The following is a 20051-nucleotide window of genomic DNA, read 5'->3' on the forward strand; positions in this document are numbered from 1 at the left end:
CGACGCTTTATTTAGAACTGCACCAACTGACAGCTAAACCATTCAATATAAACACGTATCCGGTTTGCAATTTAGAATCGTCTGGATCAGTGTCAAAGCTTGCATCAATGTAACCATTTACGATGAGCTCTTTGTCACCTCCATAAACGAGAAACATATCCTTAGTCCTTTACAGGTATTTCAGGATGTTCTTGACCGCTGTCCAGTGATCGACTCCTAGATTACTTTGGTACCTTCCTGCTAAACTAATAGTAAGGCACACATCAGGTCTGGTACACAACATTGCATACATGATAGAGCCTATGGCTGAAGCATAGGGAACATCTTTCATTTTTTCTCTATCTTATGCAGTGGTCGGGCATTGAGTCTTACTCAACTTCACACCTTGTAACACAGGCAAGAACCCTTTCTTTGCCTGATCCATTTTGAACTTCTTCAAAACTTTGTCAAGGTATGTGCTTTGTGAAAGTCCAATTAAGCGTCTTGATCTATCTCTATAGATCTTGATGCCCAATATGTAAGCAGCTTCACCGAGGTCTTTCATTGAAAAACTCTTATTCAAGTATCCTTTTATGCTATCCAGAAATTCTATATCATTTCCAATCGGCAATATGTCATCCACATATAATATCAAAAATGCTACAGAGCTCCCACTCACTTTCTTGTAAATACAGGCTTCTCCAAAAGTCTGTATAAACCCATATGCTTTGATCACACTATCAAAACGTTTATTCCAACTCCGAGACGCTTGCACCAGTCCATAAATGGATCGCTGGAGCTTGCACACTTTGTTAGCTCCATTTGGATTGACAAAACCTTCCGGTTGCATCATATACAACTCTTCTTCCAGAAATACATTCAGGAATGCAGTTTTCACATCCATTTGCCAAATTTCATAATCATAAAATGCGGCAATTGCTAACATGATTCGGACAGATTTAAGCATCGCTACGGGTGAGAAAGTCTCATCGTAGTCAACCCCTTGAACTTGTCGAAAACCTTTTGCAATAAGTCAAGCTATGTAGACAGTAACATTACCGTCAGTGTCAGTCTTCTTCTTGAAGATCCATTTATTCTCTATGGCTTGCCGATCATCGGGCAAGTCAACCAAAGTCCACACTTTGTTCTCATACATGGATCCAATCTCAGATTTCATGGCCTCAAGCCATTTTGCGGTATCTGGGCTCACCATCATTTCTTCATAGTTCGTAGGTTCGTCATGGTCTAGTAACATGACCTCCAGAACAGGATTACCATACCACTCATGTGCGGATCTTACTCTGGTTGACCTACGAGGTTCGTTAGGAACTTGATCTGAAGTTTCATGATCATCATCATTAACTTCCTCACTAATTGGTGTAGGTGTCACACGAACCGGTTTCTGTGATGAACTACTTTCCAATAAGGGAGCAGGTACAGTTACCTCATCAAGTTCTACTTTCCTCCCACTCACTTCTTTCGAGAGAAACTCCCTCTCTAGAAAGGATCCAAATTTAGCAACAAAAGTCTTGCCTTCGGATCTGTGATAGAAGGTGTACCCAACAGTCTCCTTTGGGTATTCTATGAAGACACATTTCTCCGATTTGGGTTCGAGCTTATCAGGCGGAAGCTTTTTCACATAAGCATCGCAGCCCCAAACTTTAAGAAACGACAACTTTGGTTTCTTGCCAAACCATAGTTCATAAGGCGTCGTCTCAACGGATTTAGATGGTGCCCTATTTAATGTGTGCAACCGTCTCTAAAGCATAACCCCAAAATGATAGCGGTAAATCAGTAAGAGACATCATAGATCGCACCATATCTAGTAAAGTACGATTACGACGTTCGGACACACCATTACGCTGTGGTGTTCCGGGTGGCGCGAGTTACGAAACTATTCCGCATTGTTTTAAATGAAGACCAAACTCGTAACTCAAATATTCTCGTCCATGATCAGATAGTAGAAACTTTATTTTCTTGTTACGATGATTTTCTACTTCACTCTGAAATTCTTTGAACTTTTCAAATGTTTCAGACTTATGTTTCATTAAGTAGATATACCCATATCTTCTCAAATCATCTGTGAAGGTGAGAAAATAACGATACCCCCAAGAGCCTCAACATTCATTGAACCACATACATCAGTATGTATGATTTCCAACAAATCTGTTGCTCGCTCCATAGTTCCGGAGAACGGCGTTTTAGTCATCTTTCCCATGAGGCATGGTTCGCAAGTACCAAGTGATTCATAATCAAGTGATTCCAAAATTCCATCGGAATGGAGTTTCTTCATGCGTTTTACACCAATATGACCTAAATGACAGTGGCACAAATAAGTTGCACTATCATTATCAACTCTGCATCTTTTGGCTTCAATATTATAAATATGTGTATCATTACTACGAAGATTTAATAAAAATAGATCACTCCTAAAGTGTGCATGACCATAAAATATATTACTCATATAAATAGAACAACCATTATTCTTTGATTTAAATGAATAACCGTCTCGCATCAAACAAGATCCAGATATAATGTTCATGCTCAACGCTGGCACCAAATAACAATTATTTAGGTCTAATACTAATCCCGAAGGTAGATGTAGAGGTAGCGTGCTGACCGCGAACACAACGACTTTGGAACCATTTCCCATGCGCATGGTCACCTCGTCCTTTGCCAATCTTCGCTTAATCCGTAGCCCCTGTTTCGAGTTGCAAACATTAGCAACAGAACCAGTATCAAATACTCAGGTGCTACTGTGAGCATTAGTAAGGTACACATCAATAACATGTATATCACATATACCTTTGTTCACCTTGCCATCCTTCTTATCCGCAAATACTTGGGGCAATTCCGCTTCCAGTGACCAGCTTGCTTGCAGTAGAAGCACTCAGTCTCAGGTTTAGGTCCAGACTTGGGTTTCTTCTCCTGAACAACAACATGTTTGCCGTTCTTCTTGAAGTTCCCCTTCTTCTTCCCTTTGCCCTTTTTCTTGAAACTGACCATCAACACTTGATGCTCCTTCTTGATTTCTAACTCCGCAGCCTTTAGCATCGCGAAGAGCTCGGGAATCGTCTTATCCATCCCTTGCATGTTATAGTTCATCACGAAGCTCTTGTAGCTTGGTGGCAGTGATTGAAGAATTCTGTCAATAACACTATCATCCAGAAGATTAACTCCCAGAATTAAGTGATTGTTATACCCAGACATTCTGAGTATATGTTCACTGATAGAACTATTCTCCTCCATCTTGCAGCTGTAGAACTCATTGGAGACTTCATATCTCTCAATCCGGGCATTTGCTTGAAATATTAACTTCAACTCCTGGAACATCTCATATGCTCCATGATGTTCAAAACGTCGTTGAAGTCCCTGTTCTAAGCCGTAAAGCATGGCACATTGAACTATCGAGTAGTCATTAGCTTTGCTCTGCTAGACGTTCTTAACGTCGTTAGTTGCATCTGCAGCAGGCCTGGCACCCAGCGATGCTTCCAGGACGTAATTCTTCTGTGCAGCAATGAGGATAATCATCAAGTTACGGACCCAGTCCGTGTAATTGGTACCATCATCTTTCAACTTAGCTTTCTCAAGGAACGCATTAAAATTCAACGGAACAACAGCACGGGCCATCTATCTACAACAACATAGACAAGCAAAATACTATCAGGTACTAAGTTCATGATAAATTGAAGTTCAATTAATCATATTACTTAAGAACTCCCACTTAGATAGACATCCGGCCCTCGAATCATCTAAGTGATCACGTGATCCATCTCAACTAAACCATGTCCCATCATCACGTGAGATGGATTAGTTTTCAATGGTGAACATCACTATGTTGATCATATCTACTATATGATTCATGCTCGACCTTTCAGTCTCAGTGTTCCAAGGCCATATCTGCATATGCTAGGCGCGTCAAGTTTAACCTGAGTATTCCGCGTGTGCAAAACTGTCTTGCACCCGTTGTATTTGAACATAGAGCTTATCACACCCGATCATCATGTGGTGTCTCAGCACGAAGAACTTTCGCAAAGGTGCATACTCACGGAGAACAGCTTATACCTTGAAATTTAGTGAGAGATCATCTTATAATGCTACCGTCGATCTAAGAAAAATAAGATGCATAAAAGAAAAACATCACATGCAATCAATATAAGTGATATGATATGGCCATCATCATCTTGTGCTTGTGATCTCCATCTCCGAAGCACCATCATGATCACCATCGTCACCGGCGCGACACCTTGATCTCCATCGTAGCATCGTTGTCATCTTGCCAACTATTGCTTCTACGACTATCGCTATCGCTTAGTGATAAAGTAAAGCATTACAGGGCGATTGCATTGCATACAATAAAGCAACAACCATATGGCTCCTGCCAGTTGCCGATAACTCGGTTACAAAACATGATCATCTCATACAATAAAATATAGCATCATGTCTTGACCATATCACATCACAACATGCCCTACAAAAACAAGTTAGACGTCCTCTACTTTGTTGTTGCAAGTTTTACGTGGCTGCTACGGGCTGAGCAAGAACAGTTCTTACCTACGCATCAAAACCACAACGATAGTTTGTCAAGTTAGTGATGTTTTAACCTTCTCAAGGACCGGGCGTAGCCACACTCGGTTCAACCAAAGTTGGACAAATTGACACCCGCCAGCCACTTATGTGCAAAGCACGTCGGTAGAACCAGTCTCTCGTAAGCGTACGCGTAATGTCGGTCCGAGCCGCTTCATCCAACAATACCGTCGAACCAAAGTGTGACATGCTGGTAAGCAGTATGACTTGTATCGCCCACAACTCACTTGTGTTCTACTCGTGCATATAACATCTACACATGTAACCTGGCTCGTATGCCACTGTTGGGGAACGTAGTAATTTCAAAAAAATTCCTACGCACACGCAGGATCATGGTGATGCATAGCAACTAGAGGGAAGAGTGTTTTCCATGTACCCTCGTAGACCGAAAGCGGAAGCGTTAGCACAACACGGTTGATGTAGTCGTACGTCTTCACAATCCGACCGATCCAAGTACCGAACGCACGGCACCTCCGAGTTCAGCACACGTTCAACTCGATGACGTATCGCGAGCTTCGATCCAGCAGAGCTTCGCCGGGGAGTTTCGTCAGCACGATGGCGTGATGACGGTGATGATGATGCTACCGATGCAGGGCTTCGCCTAAGCACCGCTACCATATGATCGAGGTGGATTATAGTGGAGGGGGGCACTGCACACGGCTAAGAGATCAACTGATCAATTGTTGTGTCTATGGGGTGCCCCTGCCCCCGTGTATAAAGGAGCTAGGGGGGAGGCGGCCGACCAGGAGGAGGGCGCACCAAGGGGGGAGTCCTACTCCCACCGGGAGTAGGACTCCCTCTTTTCCTAGTTGGAGTAGGAGGGGAGAAGGAAGGGAGAGAGGAAGAGAAGGAAAGGGGGGCGCCGCCCCCTCCTTGTCCAATTCGGACTAGAGGGGGAGGGGGCGCGCGGCTGCCCTTGGTCGCCCATCCTCTTCTCCCACTAAGGCCCATGAGGCCCAATTAACTCCCCGGGGGGTTCCCGTAACCCCCCGGTACTCCGGTAAATGTCCAAAACCTCCCGAAACACTTCCGGTGTCCGAACATAGTCATCCAATATATCAATATTTACGTCTCGACCATTTTGAGACTCCTCGTCATGTCCGTGATCATATCCGGGACCCCGAACTACCTTCGGTACATCAAAACACAAAAAACTCATAATAACGATCGTCACCGAACTTTAAGCGTGTGGACCCTACGGGTTCAACAACTATGTAGACATGACCGAGACACGTCTCTGGTCAATAACCAATAGCGGAACCTGGATGCTCATATTGGTTCCCACATATTCTACGAAGATCTTTATCGGCCAGACCGCATAACAACATACGTTGTTCCCTTTGTCATCGGTATGTTACTTGCCCGAGATTCGATCGTTGGTATCCAATACCTAGTTCAATCTCGTTTACCGGCAAGTCTCTTTACTCGTTATGTAATGCATCATCCCGCAACTAACTCATTAGTCACATTGCTTGCAAGGCTTATAGTGATGTGCATTACCGAGAGGGCCCAGAGATACCTCTCCGACAATCGGAGTGACAAATCCTAATCTCGAAATACGCCAACTCAACAAGTACCTTTGGAGACACCTGTAGAGCACCTTTATAATCACCCAGTGACGCTGTTTCATTTGGTAGCACACAAAGTGTTCCTCCGGTAAACGGGAGTTGCATAATCTCATAGTCATAGGAACATGTATAAGTCATGAAGAAAGCAATAGCAACATACTAAACAATCAAGTGCTAAGCTAACGGAATGGGTCAAGTCAATCACATCATTCTCCCAATGATGTGATCCCGTTAATCAAATGACAACTCATGTCTATGGTTAGGAAACTCAACCATCTTTGATGAACGAGCTAGTCAAGTAGAGGCATACTAGTGACACTATGTTTGTCTATGTATTCACACATGTATTATGTTTCCGGTTAATACAATTCTAGCATGAATAATAAACATTTATCACGATATGAGGAAATAAACAATAACTTTATTATTGCCTCTAGGGCATATGTCCTTCAAAAAGCTCGTAGGCAATGGATCAATGATGGAGATAATTATGTCGGATGCGATTCCTCATGCAACAGTTATAACATAGGGTGACACAGAACTAGCTCCAGTTCATCAATGTAATGTAGGCATGTATTCCGAATATAGTCATACGTGCTTATGGAAAAGGACTTGCATGACATCTTTTGTCCTACCCTCCCGTGGCAGCGGGGTCCTATTAGAAACTAAGGGATATTAAGGCCTCCTTTTAATAGAGTACCGGACCAAAGCATTAACACTTAGTGAATACATGAACTCCTCAAACTACGGTCATCACCGGGAGTGGTCCCGAATACTGTCACTTCGGGGTTGCCGGATCATAACACATAGTAGGTGACTATTGACTTGCAAGATAGGATCGAGAACTCACATATATTCATGAAAACATAATAGGTTCAGATCTGAAATCACGGCACTCGGGCCCTAGTGACAAGCATTAAGCATAGCAAAGTCATAGCAACATCAATCTTAGAACATAATGGATACTAGGGATCAAACCCTTACAAAACTAACTCGATTACATGGTAAATCTCATCCAACCCATCACCGTCCAGCAAGCCTACAATGGGATTCTCACGCACGGCGGTGAGCATTATGAAATTGATGATGGAGAATGGTTGATGATGACGATGGCGACGGATTCCCCTCTCCAAAGACCCGAAAGGGCTCCAGATCAGCCCCCCGAGGAAGATTAGGGCTTGGCGGTGGCTCCGTATCATAAAACGCGATGAATCCTTCTCTCTGATTTTTTTCTCCCCTAAAGTGAATATATGGAGTTGGGGTTGAGGTCGGTGAAGTCCCAGGGGGCCCACGACGTAGGGGGCGCCGGGGGGGCGCCCTGCACCCTCGTGGACAGGGTGTGGGCCCCCTGATGCTGATTCTTTTGCCAATATTTTTCTTTAATTCCAAAACGCGTCTCCATGGATTTTCATGTCATTCCGAGAACTTTTATTTCTGTACAAAAATAACACCATGGCAGTTTTGCTGAAAACAGCGTCAGTCCGGGTTAGTCCAAAACAAGGGCAAAAGTGTTTGGAAAAGTAGATACATTGGAGACGTATCAGTAACTTGTCATTCAGACGGTGAAATAAGAGAGGAGAGGTTGCCCATGCCGATGAACTTCAGAGAAGGTTTGGATGTTAGAAAGAAAGATGAGATGCTCCAAGAACAGTAGTTATTATGTGTATGAATGAATTAAAAAACAAATTGGCGCCGGAATGACAAGAAAACAGAAAACATTCACAATGAGTGAGAGCATTAAGGCGTCCGGGCAGTGCCCGGTTAAAAAAACATTCTTCTCTTTCTCTCCTGCGTATGCCCGCTCTGAGCACCCGCACTAGCTGCCTCGCCAAAGCCCATCCCTGACCTTGCCTAACTCGTCGTGCCCCTACACCGCCACCCCAGTGCACCTCTGCGACCTCGCTGCCAGTCGTTCCCATCCCCGTGGAGGTAAGGGCGCCGACCAAATCTGGTCTTGCTCCCCCATAGCCTCGTATGATCAAGGACTTGCTGGACGAGGAAGTCCTTGATCGGAGGGTTTCCCGCAAATGTTTGGGTGACGACCAAGTGCCGCAAGCCGATGTGGCATCCCGCAACATGGTTGGGGATTTCGTGCGTTGGAGAAATGGGGGTTTGTTTCTCCAACGTTAGGGACCGTGTGAAGTAATTTTAGCATGCATCGGAGGGTTTTCCGCAAATGTTGGGGTGATGGCCAAGTGCCTCGAGCCGATGTGGCGGGCATCCCGCTTGGCTAATGCAGAGTCAATTTGCACTGCAGAGCAATCAATTTGTGGCATTTTGTGTATCAAAATGTACTGACGATGTAATTAGCAGCAGGAAGCCAAGGTCGGCTAGCCAGCCAAGCCGTTGGGCGGAACCAAAAGGAAAGTGTATATATATTCCCCGCCTCGAAACCGATCGAATCCTCCCTTTTGTTTGTAAATCGAGTCCTTTCCTTCACCTTCCATCAAGTTCGCCGCTCACGCGCCCTGCGAGTACCTGTCGTAGCCCGCTATCCATTTCCCCGCTCACTACGCGCTCGCTGACGAATTCCCCCCGCCCCGAGGGTTCTTGGTCCGCCCCGCAGGCTCTGCGGCCGACACCATCTCCGCCACCCTGTTTCTTGGAGGGCGCCATCTCCGACCAGCCGGTTTCTTGGCAGGCACTTCTTCGCCCCGCCAGGTTTCTTGGAGTCCACCTTCTTCGACCCGCTAGTTTCTTCGTGGACTTCTGCTCCGCCCCGCCGTGTTCTAGGAGGCGCCTGCTCTGCCCCGCCGCCGTCTTCTTGGAGGCTCCTACTTCGACACGCCGCCATGTTCTTGGACTTCCTTGCGCCTCCTTCCTGATGGCCGCCCAAGATCCGGAGGGTGCGTACGAAGTCACCCCCTGACCCGGGCATTTAGGTGAGTCGAGTTATTTGCTGCAGCAATTTGGACTCCTGCACGAGGTCGACCATGAAATTTAAGGAAATTTGTGGAAGGGCCAAGTCCAGAACAACTCATTTTATACTAAACCTTTATGCTTATTTTTAACTCATTTTATCATACATTCAGAGCTAATATAGTTTTAATAACTTATGACAACATGATGTGATAACGTTGTTAAATATTAATAACAAACTCATGGTACATTTGTAATGTTCGTCGTTTAAAATATGCATCCACTGTGCACAATCTAATTGTGTTTGTAATATAAGTGACATTACATAGTTTTGACACATTACACCTTAAAGATTTCAATCCAATCCCATATATGAGAGAAAATAAGAACAAAAAATACAGTCTTGAAATATTTTCATGGATTCATTGGTGATACTAGCATAAATAGAGTTTATACATTTCTGGTATGAATTTATGGTCTCGAAAAATATCCTGATAGCGATGTCTAGATTATGATTAGGCTTCGTGAATAGAAAATTCTAGAATAAAATTTTTTAATAGAAACAATAGGACTGTCCTTTCCTAGGTAATTTTTGCCATTATGGCATCCACCCATCAAAGGATAAATCCAAAAATGCAAATGAGAGGCAAAACTTCTTTTTTAGGGATTTTATTAAAAAAACTTTATCCAACCCTTCCGAATTTGTATAAAATATATATAACCGATAGAATTAAAGTTGTCTTCTGGGCAAACAAGTTTCTTACGAGTTCTGTCACTATTATTTCATAGACGATATGGTTAATTACATGACTGATGCTTTGAGGAGCTTACGACTATAACGACATGCTGAGGGTACCTACACTTGCAGGATGCCTCCATTGACCAGTGGAGTACTATCATGCGAAAAACCCTGGAAGAAAAAACTTCTTACTGCCATTACAGCCACTGCCTCACGAAAGCTTAAGACAGAACAAGAGACCTTACACACTGTACATCAAGGTTCACAGGACTAAACCCTTAAAAGACCGTTACCTTCACTAAGTCTACCTTGTTGACAATAGCGATCCACTGAACTTCAACTTCATCCCTAGGGTGCATGATTACATGGGTGACTGGGACTACGACAGCTACTGCCTAAACACCCTCCTGACCCAGACCCGGGGTTTTATCGACCGGCAAACCGGACAGCCCACTGTCTTTGAGCCCGACGTCACGGGGGTTCTGACACTGTGCAGGAACAACTCCCAGCACGCGTCCAGGTTCATGGAGCGGTTCATGGTGCTCATCATAGAGTTCGACTTCCCTGGGCTCGTGGCACGCCATCAGCACACCTTGTTTAGGGCTGGGCTACTGCACCTTTTCAACCTTGAGGCCATAATGCATGGGCTAATCTGCGCTCGCAGGAACTCTTGAGAAGATCATGCATGGCGACCTCCAAAGGGAAGAAATGCATAGAATCTCCGGCTCACGGCAGGATTTATAGTGTTTAGCCAACTGATTCATATTCATATTCGTTCGCTTGTGAATATTGCTAGTTGAAACTGTACATGCTATAGGCGAATTTTGCAATATGAATAGTCAGTAGTAGTCTGACCACGGACTCGTTTGCTTGTGATCCCCCCTACATATACAACCTGCCATCTACAAGCACCTCACGTTTCTTGCATGTTCTTCTCTCTTGTTTTTGCCCTTTGATATACTCTAGCAACAGCAACAGGCTCCTTTGCAGGCGCAGCTTCCAGCGTTTTGCCGTTGTCGTGTTTTCTGCATGCGCTTCCACCCTCCCTCCCTCCCTTGCACATCCTTCAACCGCTCCTCGCATGAGCGCCCAATAGATCGATGGCCCAGCCACACATACCTGTACAACATTATCCACTGTTAGGTGCACTAGGATCAATGATTAATAAGGTTCAATATGAGATCTAGTTAGTTTTGTTCAACCATAGGACCATGGCATCTTCCCACATATATATGTTTCAGCAAGAGATCTAGTGACAATACTCCCTCCGTCCCAAAATAAGTGACTCAAAACCGAGTCACTTATTTTTTGGACGAAGGGAGTACATCAATAACTAGCATACCAAAAAATAGAATACACGGATCAAGTATCGCACAACTTCCAAGCAAACAGAACTTTTTATTGATTCCACTTTCTAGGAGGACAAAGCACAACATGAACCAGTGACAGTCAAGCAAGGATTTTGGAACAAGCCAAACGGGTTTCTACATCCAAAATGCTACAGGCATAAAGTGATCTTTATGACTAGACACTATGAAGGAGCGCGTGGAGCGGTGATCTGTGATCCGCAGCTCTCCCTTGTAATTGAACTTGAGCCCAAATATGGTGATATGGAGCACACAGCCATCATGGTCTCCGAGATCCTGTTCCTCCTCCACTTCCTCCCGTTTCACGCACTCGACGAGGCAGAACTTGCTCGTGCCCATGTAGGTGAGAGAGGCTCCCATGTGCGGCTTCCGGTCCTTGCAGAACAACTTCTCCTTGGTTGTCTGGCAGTCCAGCTGCAACGTTGGAGTCGTGCTGTGGCAGCTGGGGGAGGCAACTTGGCAAGCAGAGATGTAGCCATCCCACCCAAGGCCAACCCAAGCGTTGAGCTCCCTGTCAAAGTGTGCTTGGCCGCTGAATGGCAAGGCCCACTCCCCATGCCATCTCCACACAGAATCCTTGGTGTTGAATGAGTAGGTGCCCATGCAACCTTTGCTAGGTGCCGTCATGAAGTTAGCTGTGGACATGAAGATGGTGCATCCATCCGGGTGTAGTGCATAGGAGTTGACTCGGCGGTGGAACGTTGGCGGTGGTGGCGGCAGAGTCTTCCAGGACCAGCCCTCGGTTGGATGTTGCAGCACATCCGGGGCGGTGGACCCCCATGACATGACCCCAAAGGAGTGTTGTTTCACGCGGAAGTGGTAAGATAATGCATAGAGCATCTCACCAACGACCACGGTGATGCCGAAGCCACAGACCATGTCAGCAGGGGCATGGGCGCCAATCGTCATTGCGGCCGTCTTGGTGTCGTAGATGAGGCTGCATCGCTGGTTCATGAAGGTGAAGATCTTGGTGCCCAAGGCAGAGAACGACATGCCGGGATGGGGTACAGTGCCAACCGGGCACTCTAACCGCAGGGTCGGAGGCTCCGGGAGGTGCCGGGCAGCGCTGCTGTGCTGGTCATCAGAGTCAGAGTCAAAGTCGAAGCTGTCGGCTTGGATCTTGTGGATGCTGTACCCCTTGGTCCAGTCATCCAACACGAGGTACAGATGCTTGAGCCGCCGCGACCTCTTTTCACCACCATCGCCGGCATGTCCCCGGCGCTTATTAGACATCCCCACTGCGACTTGACAGAAGACCTAATAATAATAACACAGTAATCTATCTAATAATTCTCCTCCTGCTGCAGCTCTGTGTTCACCAATCGAGCGTCCTTGAAGAGTTTCGGCAGAAAGATGAAGCCTTGAATTTATGATGCCGCTGCCGCCCTGCAAAATCACAGTGTTAGAATCTGAATTAGAGGGAGGGGAGGAGTTGGATTCCGAAAACGATTAGCAATCTGGTGGCGTGACGGAGACGACGGCCAGATCAGACGAGATCGGTGGTGAACACCTACCCAAATCAATTCGCAGCTAGCAATCACGGAAGGAAAGGGTGGTGTACCTGCCCTGCCTGCAGTGAGGGCGAATCGGGGACGGACGATGGCACCAGATTCAATCCACACCCTGCCCTGCGCCACCTTGCCTCTCCGTCAAACCGGTGCGCCAGAATCAACCCTCCAAGAATCAGTCCGGCGGCGGTGGAGTTAGCGCGACGGAGAGCGGCCGCCCAAGACCCAGGAAATATATGGCTGGTGTTTTCTTAGGAGAAAAGTATTCGTGGACGCTGCTACGTAGCGGTGCCGCTTCCCGTGCCGTGCGCTCGCTAATCGCTCCGCTAATGCGTGGGTTACAACATCTCTAAAATCGTTTTAGAGAATACTGTAAAACATTTTTACAATATTTTTACTGGATGACGTGTGTACAGAAGAGATCCCGTATAAATCCTTCAGGCCAAGTGTGGAGCCGTCAGTAGTATGATTACCGGACTTTTTTTTTGAGCATCAGTACAAACACAAGCGCTCATATACACGCGCATACACTCATCCCTATTAACGCACACACGCACACCCTACCCCTATGAGCACCTCCGAGAGACTGAGCTGGCATATTATCTTGAGATTTACGAACTCACCGTAGGCGCCTCGTCGTCAACGGGAACATCTCCTCCCACTGAAAGCGCATCGCCGGAAATCCTGAAATAAATCCAGGAATAATGCGAGCACCAGGATTTGAACCCTGGTGGGTTGGGGATACCACTGTCCACCTAACCAACTCAACCACAGGTTGATTCGCATGATTACCGGACTTTGCTAGACGTACGGAGTTTTACAGGGGGTTTACAGGTTGCAGGTTGTTTAACATTGATTAGCCGAGGATTGATTAAGACGCACGGGCCCACCGGTGGAAATGGGAGGGGGGCAATTAAAAGAGTGCACGGTTCTCAACCTGTAAAAACCTGTAGAATGTGCCTGTACATGTAGCATTTTTGATAATTACCTATCCATATCGTTTTCCTATCTTCCTCCCGAACAAAGGAGGAGTGATCTAGTTTTCGGCTCGCGCTCCGCCGCCGTTCTCCGGCAGCTCCCCTTCGTCGATGACCCTGGTCGTCGGCCGTGAGGGGGGTCGCCGGATCCACGCGTGTGGAAAGTTTTAGGCCGAAGTACCTTCATTTTTTTAGTTTGTTCATTGTCTTGGCTTCGACAGCGGCGATGATGGCGCTGAATAAAATTTCTTCAGATCCTACTCAGATGAGACGATTGGTCCTATCATTGGGGATGGATTTGGAATCCAGTCTGTTCCAGCTAGGATGGTGTGGCGGCGGCATCCTCATGGTGGGCATGCGTCCTCGAGCTCCGCCGTTGCGACGGTGTCTGCTCCATCATCGGCGCGGAGTTTGGAAGGTAGTCCAGGAGCGGATGCAGATTGTGGTCTGCATCGACGACATCTGGAAGATGGAACGTGTGTTGGGTTTATGGTTGATGGATGGCAGGTGTGACTTCCTCCTTCGGCGTCTTAGTCATGGTGGGGTGTCAGATCTGGAGTTTGATGGCGTGTCCGGTGTGTTGCCCTGGTTTGATTCGTTCAACGTCAATGGCTTCACTTTTGGGAAGCCACCTTGAAGGTCCACAAAGTTGCTTATCAGCGACGGAGTCGTGTCGAGCTCCGGTGAGGTGGTGATCCGTCATTCTATTCTTCGCTGGTTGCTTTGATGGTGCCGGAGGCAGGTGATGGATGTTGGTGTCAAACTTAGAGATGTTCTGCTATTTTTTTGCATGGTAATACTTGTCTTATTTATATGATAAAGATCAGAGTACAAGTTACGTAAGGACCTACATGACAAAACTGAAAAATAACTCAAACTGCAGCGAGCAGCTTTGTATCAGCCATCAGACACTAAATAATTAAGCCAACCCAACAATCAGAAAGCACTCATCCACAATGCGAAGCTCAAGTTTGTTCGTTTTGTCTGGCTTCTCTCTTCTCTGTAAGAGCACGCCCCTTCCCGATCTAACCTTCTTTAAAGAAACATTAGCATGGTCTCACTCAATCTAACGTTTTTTTTACCACAAGACAAAGAAAAATGATCGCCAGGTGAAAGTAAGTTATAATGTTATAGTATGTCTTTGTAATTGTGGACAAAGATACTTTACTGTCACTAGAAATCATGTACCTAAAGTATTCAAGTGAGTTTATGTTATAATGTTGTAGTATGTCTTTGCAAGTGACTAGAAATAATGTTATTCACTTGTGAGCACTATGGAATTAAAACATAGGAGTGCTCTGCTTGTTAGCCTCTACTCTACTTCTCTCTTCCTCGGATTGCTGCGACTCCACTCGTTATATTTTTTCTGATACCTGAGTATTTTGAAATATGCAACAAGAGTGGTGCTTTGCTGGTGGAAGAAAAAAGAAACGCACAAAGTATTCTATTAAGTTGTTTTCCTTAATTACTTTTGAAATCCCAGTGTCTTCAAAAAGCAGAGCAGGCTTGATTAAGAAGGCTCTCAAGTCACGTATACAGTATTAGTAAGCTAAATATAGCTAGTAGCTCTGCTGCACACTGCAACAAATTCCTTTCGAAATAATCTATCCATCCTGGGAAACAAGGTACAGCTTGACGTTAACTAGATTGCAGCTCGATGTAATGAGCAACTTTTTGAAATAGGCTTTCGTCCCACTTTATAAATAAAGCAACCATCATGTCCATATAACGAGTAGCAAATCAAGGAGAAAAGAAAGTCTGCTGAGGCAACGGCACAAGCAGTCCACCTGCATCCACTTGTATGGGCAACGACACAAGTAGTTCACCCTGGAGTTTGAATGCCATTGCTCCAGACTTCACATGCATCCAGGTTGTGCTCGACGAGCTCGGCGTCGGCGGCAGCGGCTGCATCCACTTGCTTGACTTCAACATCGGCGTCGGCTAGCAGTGGGCGTCGCTGATGCAGGAGCTGGCCCAGCATCGCCCCGGTGCCGCGCACAAGGGTGCTGCCGTCGAAGCATCACCCCGCTCGAGCTGCAGCTCATCCACGAGAACCTCGCCAACTTCGCCACCGAGCTCAGGGACCCTCTTCCAGTTCGTCGTCCTTCACCTGGTCAGGCGGCTCGGTGCCAAGCTTGGGAGACACACGTCCAACACCGCCTACCATTTCGTCAACGTGCAACATGAACACCGTAGAGTTAAACACAGGGTTTAGGGTTTTGCGTGGGTGGTTGACATCCAGCCTCACGTCTCAATATATAGGATTGAGTTCCCACTTGTGGCGAAAAAAAAAGTATACCATCCCACCCGGCCTAACCCGGGGGGTTAAGGTTCCTCTCGGAGACTGCCAGTCTACAAGAAGCTGGCAGAGCTTTAGCCATTGGACCACATCCATCCATCCTCCTACCTAAAGACGCCTTTTCTTGTTCGTTCTTCGAATTACGCTAGTGGAGACTAATTCCTTCCGGCTAATGAGGGTGGGCTTTAGCTGAGAATCAAAAGTACGATTCCCCAGAAACACATTCCCTTTCAAGCTGAGCTGAGACGTATCCGGCACCTTTACTTGGTCCAGTGCTGCCTCCGGCACTTCTTTCTCTTTCTTGTGCGAACAAACTAGAACCTGCCAGCCCAGCCCTATCTTCCGAATCAGAATGGTGCTCTTTATAAATAAGAGTAGGCGTGGAGAGCTTTTTGCGTAACCTTACCCCAAGAAAACTTTGTCGAAAAAGGTTGTCATCGTAATAGGGATTGCACCTCAACATGGCAGCCCTCAATTCTGCCAATTGTGTGTGACTTGTACTCTTCTAGGCTTCCTCTTTGCCTCAAGTGATTAAACTCATCAACTACACCAACCACATTTCTTACCTCAAACCTCTCTACAATCTCTTGAATTCACTCTTGCCAAGATACTTGTCCCCTATTCACTAAGAAACTGTTGTACCAGCTTTCAGCTCTCCCCCTAAGGTGCATAGCCGAAATGAAGGGGTAAGGCCAAGTGTTCTTAAAACAAAACTCGAAGTGCACACTTCGGAGCACGGTCTTCCGTTAGGTCCTTTACGGACGACGAAAGCCCCTTGGCTATACTCTACTCTTCGCCTCCGGCTGTTCTGTTCTTTTCTTTTGGCTCAGCGGAGCTGAGCTGGGTTCCATTACACTCTGTAGGAAATGCATAGACAGTCTCAATATATAGATGATCACAATTACAATTACATACGTATACGAATACGTGTACAAGGACAATACACTAGACCCTACTTTACATGCCCCCTCAATCTGAACTACATATAAGATTCAGATTGGTTCTAAAATGGTCTAGCATGTGTCTAGTAGCGGGTTTAGTAAATACATCCGCTAACTGATCATCTGTAGAAATAAACCCGACTTCCAGTTCGCAAGCAGCTACTCGTTCCCTCATAGAATGGAAATCAATCTCAATGTGTTTGGTCCGAGCATGAAACACTGGATTCGCCGTCAGGTAAGTTGCCCCTAAGTTATCACACCACAATATAGGAGTGCGCTGCCATGGGACTCCAAGTTTTGTGAGAACTGAGTCTATCCAAATGGCTTCAGCTGCGCCATTGGCCAATGCCTTATACTCTGCCTCGGTGCTTGATCTCGAGACTGTGGGTTGCTTCTTCGAGCTCCAAGATACAAGGTTAGGTCCAACAAATATAGCAAAACCACCAGTGGAGCGCCTATCATCAACACAGCCTGCCCAGTCTGCATCGGTGAATATACTCACTCCAGTAAATCTGGACTTACGAATCCGTAGTCCCATGTCTAGCGTACCTTTGACATATCTCAGAATACGCTTGACTGCTTCCCAATGATCCTCCGTTGGCTGAGACAGGAACTGACACACTTTGTTCACTGCGAAGGAGATATCAGAACGAATGAGGGTCAAATACTGAAGTGCTCCAACCACACTGCGATACCAAAAGGAGTCATCTCTACCCAGTAGTGCACCACTATGACGTGAGAGACTCTCGGAAGTAGCAAGCGGAGTGGAAGTGGCCTTGCAGTTCTCCATGTTGACACGATGAAGAAGATCCAAAGCATACTTTTTCTGCGTCAAGGTCATGCCCCCTGAATGAAAGGACGCTTCCAAACCAAGAAAGTACTCGAGGCGACCCAAATCTTTGATGGGAAAGCTAGCAGACAACGATTGCACAAGACGATCCACCACGGCGGGGGTAGAGCCAGCAATCACAATATCAACAACGTACACCAGCATGTATATCTGTATTTTACCTTGGGAGAAGATGAACAGAGATGCATCTGATCTGGAGGCAACAAAACCGAGCCACGAAAGGCGCTGACTCAAACGAGCATACCAGGCACGAGGTGACTGCATTAGACCATAAATAGACCGCTGAAGTTTGCAGACATGAGAGGGATAAGTGGCATCCTCGAACCCAGGTGGCTGCTGCATGTACACATCTTCGGCCAAGAACCCATGTAAAAAGGCATTGCTCACATCAATCTGTCGGAGGCTCCAACCACGAGACACAGCAAGAGACAGAACCAAGCGAACCGTGGCAGGCTTCACCACTGGGCTAAAAGTATCTCCGTAGTCAATCCCATGCTGTTGAGTGAAACTGCGAGCAACAAGACGAGCTTTGTGCTTATCAACAGACCCATCCGGACGATGCTTGGTTTTGAAAATCCACTTGCAGCTCACAATATTAACACCAGGTGGCCGAGGCACCAACACCCAGGTGTTAGTGTGACGGAGAGCAGCAAACTCCTCGGACATGGCGGCACGCCAGGCAGGTTCACCCAGAGCATCACGATGGGAAACCGGCGCGGCGAAGAAGGCACGGCGGCGAGAGTCATACCGAACCGTGCCATCAGTCTAAGACTTCTCCTTGCGCGTATGATCACGATGGCGTGTAACCATAGCATGCGCCGGAGCTGCATCGCAGGTAGGAGAAGACGACGGCGACAAGGGCTCGGCCGAGGGTGTCGCGGCTGAGGGGACCTCAGCAAGGGGCAATACGGGCCGAGAGACGATGGTGTGCTGGACCGACCCAGGTGAGGGTGGCGGCCCGGGCGACGGACCGGGCCAGGGTGGCGACCCAGCTGTGCCCGGCGAGGGTGGCGACCCAGCCGCGTCCGCGGTCGCGCCATCGGGCGCTGCGCCTGCCTCGGGCAGCGGGACATGCATGTCGGGCGCATCAGGAAGCGTCGGAGCAGCAACATGTACCTGGGGGGACTCAAAGCAATATCACCTGCAAAAGACAAGTTAGGTGACAAATAGGACATGTCATATTTACATACATGGACATCCGGAACCGGTTCATCGGAGGGAAAAGTGAGTGCATGTTCAAGAGAAGCAGGATCAACCGAAACGCCGGGTTGAGAGTAAGGGAACACAGTCTCGTCGGAAACAACATCACGAGAGATGTATATCCAACCAGAGGTACGGTCAAGACACTTATAGCCCTTATGCAAAGGACTATAGCCAAGGAAAACACACATCATGGACCGAAACTCAAGCTTGTGAGCATTGTACTTGCGGAGACTATGCCAGCAAGCACACCCAAAAATCCGAAGGGAGGAGTAGTTGGGCTAAACATGAAACAGGCGGAACAGAGGTGTGTCCTTGTTGAGAACCAGAGTGGGAATACGGTTGACGAGGTAACATCCCGTAAGAAAAGCCTCATCCCAAAACCGAAGTGGAAGAGAGGAGTGCGCTAGCAAGGCAAGACCGGTCTCGACCAAATGTCGGTGTTTGCGCTCGGCAATACCGTTCTGCTGAGAGGTATGTGGACATGACACTCGGTGAGAGATGCCTGTGCGTTGAAAGTAGCGATGGAGTTTGTGGTATTCACCACCCCAGTCGGACTGAACGACCTTGATTTTATAATCCAGAAGGCGTTCGACATGAGCCTGAAAGTTGTAGAAAACTTGCTCAACATCAGACTTGTGTTTAAGCAAATAAATCCAGGTGAAGCGCGTGTAGTCATCAATAAAACTAACATAATACTTGTACCCTCCCGACGAAGCAAGAGCGGGACCCCAAACATCTGAATGTATTAATTCAAGAGGTACAGTAGTGATATGAAACGAAGTAGAATAAGGGAGTTGATGACTCTTAGCACGCTGACAGGCATCACAAACTAACGATGAATTATTTGAACTAGAACACGGAAGGTCATGACTCCGAACAATGGAAGTGACCACATTATTTGTAGGATGACCAAGACGTTGATGCCATTGTGACGACGAAACTCGAACACCGGAGGAGGCACGGCGAGACGATGAAGATGACGCACGAGCGAAGGGGACCGGATAGACCCCCCCCCCCCGGTAACTTCTACCGTAAAGGATGACGCGCCTGGTTGCTTTGTCCTTAACAAGGAAAAAACAACGGTGAAATTCAACAAAGACGTCATTATCACAAAGAAGACGATAAACAGAGAGAAGATTCTGGCTGATGTGTGGAACATGAAGGATGTTACGCA

At 46.8% G+C, this 20051-nt stretch overlaps 1 protein-coding gene across 1 annotated transcript; it reads right to left on the minus strand.

Annotated features, from left to right (window-relative positions):
- Nucleotides 1-11099: 11099 nt before the first annotated feature.
- LOC123050730 (uncharacterized) lies at nt 11100-12856 on the minus strand. Its single transcript, XM_044473477.1, has 2 exons — nt 12661-12856; nt 11100-12485 (listed from the first exon to the last, which is right to left on the minus strand). The coding sequence occupies exon 2, from the start codon at nt 12330-12332 to the stop codon at nt 11217-11219; it is 1116 nt and encodes a 371-aa protein (XP_044329412.1). The 5' UTR covers nt 12333-12485; nt 12661-12856; the 3' UTR covers nt 11100-11216.
- Nucleotides 12857-20051: the final 7195 nt, after the last annotated feature.

This window comes from Triticum aestivum, chromosome 2D (genome assembly GCF_018294505.1).
Source record: "Triticum aestivum cultivar Chinese Spring chromosome 2D, IWGSC CS RefSeq v2.1, whole genome shotgun sequence".
NCBI classification, from domain to species: Eukaryota; Viridiplantae; Streptophyta; class Magnoliopsida; order Poales; family Poaceae; genus Triticum; species Triticum aestivum.

Coding starts and splice junctions, on each gene's coding strand:
- LOC123050730 (XM_044473477.1), bottom strand. CDS start 12,332: ATGTCTAATAAGCGCCGGGGACATGCCGGCGATGGTGGTGAAAAGAGG.